The following is a 4,933-nucleotide window of genomic DNA, read 5'->3' as shown; positions in this document are numbered from 1 at the left end:
CCCCCCCCCCAGTCCCTCTCTGACCGGCAGCTCTCCACCCACTCCTCCCCAGGCCTGTAGCCCTGCTGGGGGTTGTTGTGGCCCAAGGGCAGCCCCCGGCATTTGCCCTCAGTGAAACTCCCCCAGTTGGGCTCAGCCCAGCGCTCCAGCCTGCCCAGGTCTCTCTGCAGAGCCTCCCCACCCTCGAGCAGACCAACACTCCCACCCAAAATCAATACATTTTTATTTTTTTCAGCGCAGCGGATAGTTTGGCCGAGGAGCAGACAGAAGCCGCTAAAGCGCAGGGCAGGATGCGGGCGCCGTGTCCTGGATCCCACCAAAGAAACCCCAGCAGGCACAACCTCCTCCTTCACTCTCCCGGTGGTGGAGATGGTCCCCGCGGAGCTCACGGGGAAACCAGGAGCAACTAAAAACGGAGACTGGAGGGTTTGGACCCCGCGGGGTCGGGGAAAGCGCCGCACACCCCCCCCGGGGGCTCGTCCCGGCAGCCTGCGGGCACCGGCGCTGTCGGGGGTCTCCGTTAGAGCTGGGTAGCATCAGGGATTCAGAGCAACCCCCCCCCCAAAAAGAAAAATAACCAGACCCAAGAAGCCAAGTTGAAAAAGTATCTGTCTTTTAATCGAAAAGGTAGTTTGTACAAACTGGTTCAAAGGCAGATACCGGGGGGGGGGGATATATATAAAATTAGTTTAACGAGGAACAGAAGTCAAGAGTGAGAACTTCATATCCAGAGGCTCCGGCGCAGAGCTACTGTCTTAAAGTTATTATTTCAGCAGAGCAGCCAGGAGAATCTCCTCTGACACTTCCAAATCAAAAAATCCCCAATCCAGGAAAATTAGAGGGATGGATACAGATTACAGAGCCCCTGGGCCGAGGCTGGGCGGCCACAGATACGCCTCCGGTCCAACAACCCCCAATTCCCACTTGTAAAGCACACGCTGGGCTTTTTGTTTGTGGAAATAGGGATAAAACCTGCAAATGTTACAATACGGGAGTTAAATCCCGCTGGAATTTCTGAATTAATAATTTGAAAACTAGAAATCCACTGTGTTTTCATGCTCGATGGGGGAAACTAGGAAAGTTCAGCTGGTATGGTAAAAAGCAGGAAAAAGCCTAAACGATCCTGCCCAGAATTAAAATGGAGTTTTCGTGCCGTGTTTTGAGGTTTGTCACTTATGTCTAAGAGCTGGATCACTGGCATCATGAAATCCCCCCAAAACTCGGGCAGTGGCGGCTAAAATGCTCCTGAGAGCTCCGATGGGGAGTGCGTGGCCCTGGACCCTGCTGCTCCTGCTTGTTCGTACCAGAAAAGAAACCACAGTTCGACACAACCCCCAAACGTCTCCGAGGCTTTGAAGGCTGCGGGGGGTTTGTTTCAGGGAGCAGTTCCCTGCCTGGGACTAGAGGGAAGAGGAGAAACGCGGAGGAAGGCGATGAGTTTCCTGAGAAAGCCTCGATAATGATGGGGGCTGGAGCCCGACCTGTTCACGACCAAACTCTCCGAAACAAACCCCCGCTCTGGAGGGGAAGGGGGCAAAGCAGCAGCAGCGGGAGCAGCAGAGCCTGGCAAAGCCCAACCTGGCACCGGCAGAGCCTGGTCCTGAGCCCTCGCTGCAGGCACCCACCGGCCAGGACTGGCAGAGGTTGGTTGTGTCACACCAAATCCCCCCGCTCTCGGTCTTTCAGATCCATAAAAGCTTTTCAGTCCCTAAAAAAAAATCTTTGTGGAGCTGGGCTCCAACCCTGCCAGCCAGCCACAGCGTCCAGCTGGGCCGGGAAGGGAAACCCCACGAAATAAACCCCTGGTTTAGAGCTTCTGAGCCCCGCTTTTCATGATGACGACACCTAAACCCACCCCACCACGCGGGACGTAACCTCAACGCTCACCCCACGCTGGGAGAAGCCACAAACAACCTTTGCTAACCGCAGAAGCAAAATGTACCATTTCCCCCCATTCCCTCTCTTGTCACTCCCTACCACGGGGCTTAGGTCGCCTTCCGAGTGAAGGCTTCTCCCACAAAGAACCAAGATCCTCATTAAATGCTAACGAGAAGGGCGATGGGAAAGGTTTTGTAGTGAAGGAGAAGCAGGGCCAAGCAGGATTGGCAAATCAAAACCTGAAGTTGTGTCACAGCGATGACCCCCCTGCAGGAGGCTGTTGGCATCCTCTGCACTGTGAGATTCTGAGCCACAGAACAGGGGGGAGTTGAGAACTACAAAGAGCGTTTCCACTGATCACATACAGGGAATAAAGACCATAAATAACCAGGAATATTGCAACATGTTTCCTTTGCTGACCACCAAAAATCACACCCCAATACTAATGCTGAGGTAAAAAAAAAAAAACAAAAACCAGCCCCAATACTAATGCTGAGGTAAAAAAAAAACAAACAAACAAAACCCAACCCCAATACTAATGCTGAGGTTCCCCACCCTTATGTCATTCCGCCCCAGGGAAGCTGCACATCGCAGCCAGCCCCGCTCTCAATTAGAAATATTTTCAAGTGAAAAAAAATTAAAATCAAATCCAGTCAAATCCAGCTGCCACCTGCCCGCAGAGGTAGACTCCGGGTGTAGTGTCACCGCGTCACACCTGGCCTAGTGTCAGCGGCAGGAGCGTCCTTCAAGCATCGCCCAAAAGGTGCATTTTGAATTTCTCAGCTTATTTTTCTCCAGTTCAGTGCAGAAGCAACAGTTACCTGGAGCTTCAGTGTTTCTGCTACACGGATTAAAACATTAAGGGGGGAAGAGTCTGCCAGTATTAATGGAAAAAGAGCCAAGAGGCTGGAGGCAAAGGTGAGGCGGGAGGAGGAATCAGCACGCGGCGCAGCCTGTGCCCTCTGCACCTCAAAACTGTTTAGTGTCTGGAAACAGGCAGCTCCTGTGTTTCACGACTGACCCAAGGCTCATCCTTACAAGCGTGATTAGAGGCGCTCAGCAAAGAAAACATCCAACTGTTTAAGTATTTCAGCAGCAACGCGCTTCCCAATATGTACATCGGATTTTTCTTCCTTGAACACGCGTGTTTCCCATGCAAAGTGCACATACGTCTGTCTCTGTTCACACAGTAACCCACAGACACGCACTGGCTCTGGTGGCTACTCCCTGTGTAGGGACACCGCGGCTACTTAGCGGGGTGAGAAGGCGACTCCTCGGTGAGCAGTGTCCGGGTGACGCTTACCGTTTTCCCGCAGGCCAGGAAGGAGACGCCCAGGGCAATGAGACACAGCCAGGTCTGAATGAGAGAAGGGCCAGAGATCAGAAACACCACAGCACCCCAGAGCCAGGCTCTGCTCGAGATAGCAGGATCTTGATGGTGAGGCCGCCCCTCGCTGAGGGGGTTCAGTTCTGGGCCCCTCACCCCAAAAAGGCCATTGAATGACTCGAGCGTGGCCAGAGAAGGGCAACGGAGCTGGGGCAGGGTCTGGAGCACAGGTCTGCTGGGGAGCGGCTGGGGGAACTGGGGGGGTTCAGTCTGGAGAAGAGGAGGCTGAGGGGAGACCTCCTGGCCCTCGGCAACTCCCTGCCAGGAGGGGGCAGAGAGGGGGGGTGAGTCTCTGGAGCCAAGGCCCCAGCGCCAGGCCCCGAGGGAATGGCCTCAAGCTGCCCAGGGCAGGGTCAGGCTGGCTCTGAGGAAGGATTTCTGTGCAGAAGGGGCTGTTGGGCGTTGGAATGGGCTGCCCAGGGCAGGGGGGAGTCCCCATCCCTGGGGGGGTTGAAGAGTCGGGCTGAGCCAGCGCTGAGGGATCTGGGGGAGTTGGGAAGGGTCAGGGCGAGGTTCATGCTTGGGCTGGAGGAGCTTCAGGGGCTTTTCCAACCCGGATGATTCTGAGATTCTGTGATTTTTATACTCTCCCGAGCCTTTCCTTTAGCTGCAGCTAAGCCCGAGTGTAGGCCTAGACCTGTTTATTTAAACCCGGTGGGTTCATAACACGGGAGCTCAGAGGATTAAATAATTCTCTCTCATGGTTTAAAAATCTCCGAGGAAAATGCTGGTGGCACCAGAAGTCACCGCCTCGTCACATCCCCCAGCTCTCAATCCAGGGCTTGCTCCAAGACCCACGAGCTTCCCGCTCCCACAGGAAGCGGCCGGGCACTGCCAGAGCCTTGTTGCTCTCTTTTGGGGTACTTTATCCCGATTTTATTCATTTTAAGCCTGCCGTGATGCTGTGGGAGCAGGAAAACCCTTTAGGGTTCATTTCCGCCCGGTGAGGAACGCTGGGGGTAAGTCTGGCTCTGTTAAACCCTCGATGGGCAGCGCCCGGGGGGTGCTCACTGGCTGCTTTCACCTCTGCAAGCAGCCGGGAGACCCTGCCGCGACCTCTTCTCTTAATTAACCAACCTGTGGTAATCAGTTAGTGCTAATTAAGGCTTGTCTACACCCCAGATTTAATTCAAATTGAGAAAGAAATTAATTTAAACTAACAGGGGGGGAGGGAACGTAATCGCTGTGCGTGGGCCCTGGACAGTGAATCGATTTACTGATAAATGGAAGTGAGATTTGCGCAGCATCAAGTTCCGTTGCTTAATAATTAACCCCTAATGAACCGCTAATTAAAGAAGGCGTGGCACGGGTTGACACCCAGCGGAGCGGCCGCCTGGGCTGGGCTTGAGCGCAGCATCGCCCTCTCCTCGTCCTCAGCGGCCGCCGGTTCCCAGGGTGCTCCCTGTGCCTTAATTAAGTTCTTAATTAGGCAGCGCCGTTACCCCCCCCACCAGATCGCAGAAGAGCTCAAATACGGGTTGATGTCACCTGCCTGCCCAAGCACGGGAAAGCCAGAAACCCCAAAACTTTGGATTTTGCATGTGGAAACATGCTGGGGAGCGGGGGAGCTCCGCTCGAGCTTTGTTAAACCCCGCTCAACTCGTTAAACCCCCCTCAATTTAGGCTGTTCCCAGCTCTAACTCTTCTCCTTTGCCTCTTCCAGCGCCA

The 4,933-nt window shown here is 54.3% G+C and overlaps 1 protein-coding gene across 1 annotated transcript in view; it reads right to left on the bottom strand.

Annotated features, from left to right (window-relative positions):
* Positions 1–4,933, bottom strand: part of LOC113490968 (natural resistance-associated macrophage protein 2-like) — an 11,019-nt gene that overhangs the window by 2,270 nt on the left and 3,816 nt on the right. Inside the window, exon 7 of the mRNA XM_026867583.1 lies at positions 3,182–3,235. Within this exon, the coding sequence (XP_026723384.1) occupies positions 3,182–3,235 (54 nt within the window). The remainder of the gene's footprint in view (positions 1–3,181; positions 3,236–4,933) is intronic.

The sequence above is a fragment of the Athene cunicularia genome, unplaced genomic scaffold (genome assembly GCF_003259725.1).
Source record: "Athene cunicularia isolate RWA unplaced genomic scaffold, athCun1 SCF_82, whole genome shotgun sequence".
NCBI lineage: Eukaryota > Metazoa > Chordata > Aves > Strigiformes > Strigidae > Athene > Athene cunicularia.
The sequence above is the reverse complement of the archived record's forward strand: the minus strand, read 5'-3'. Positions and strand labels throughout refer to the sequence as shown.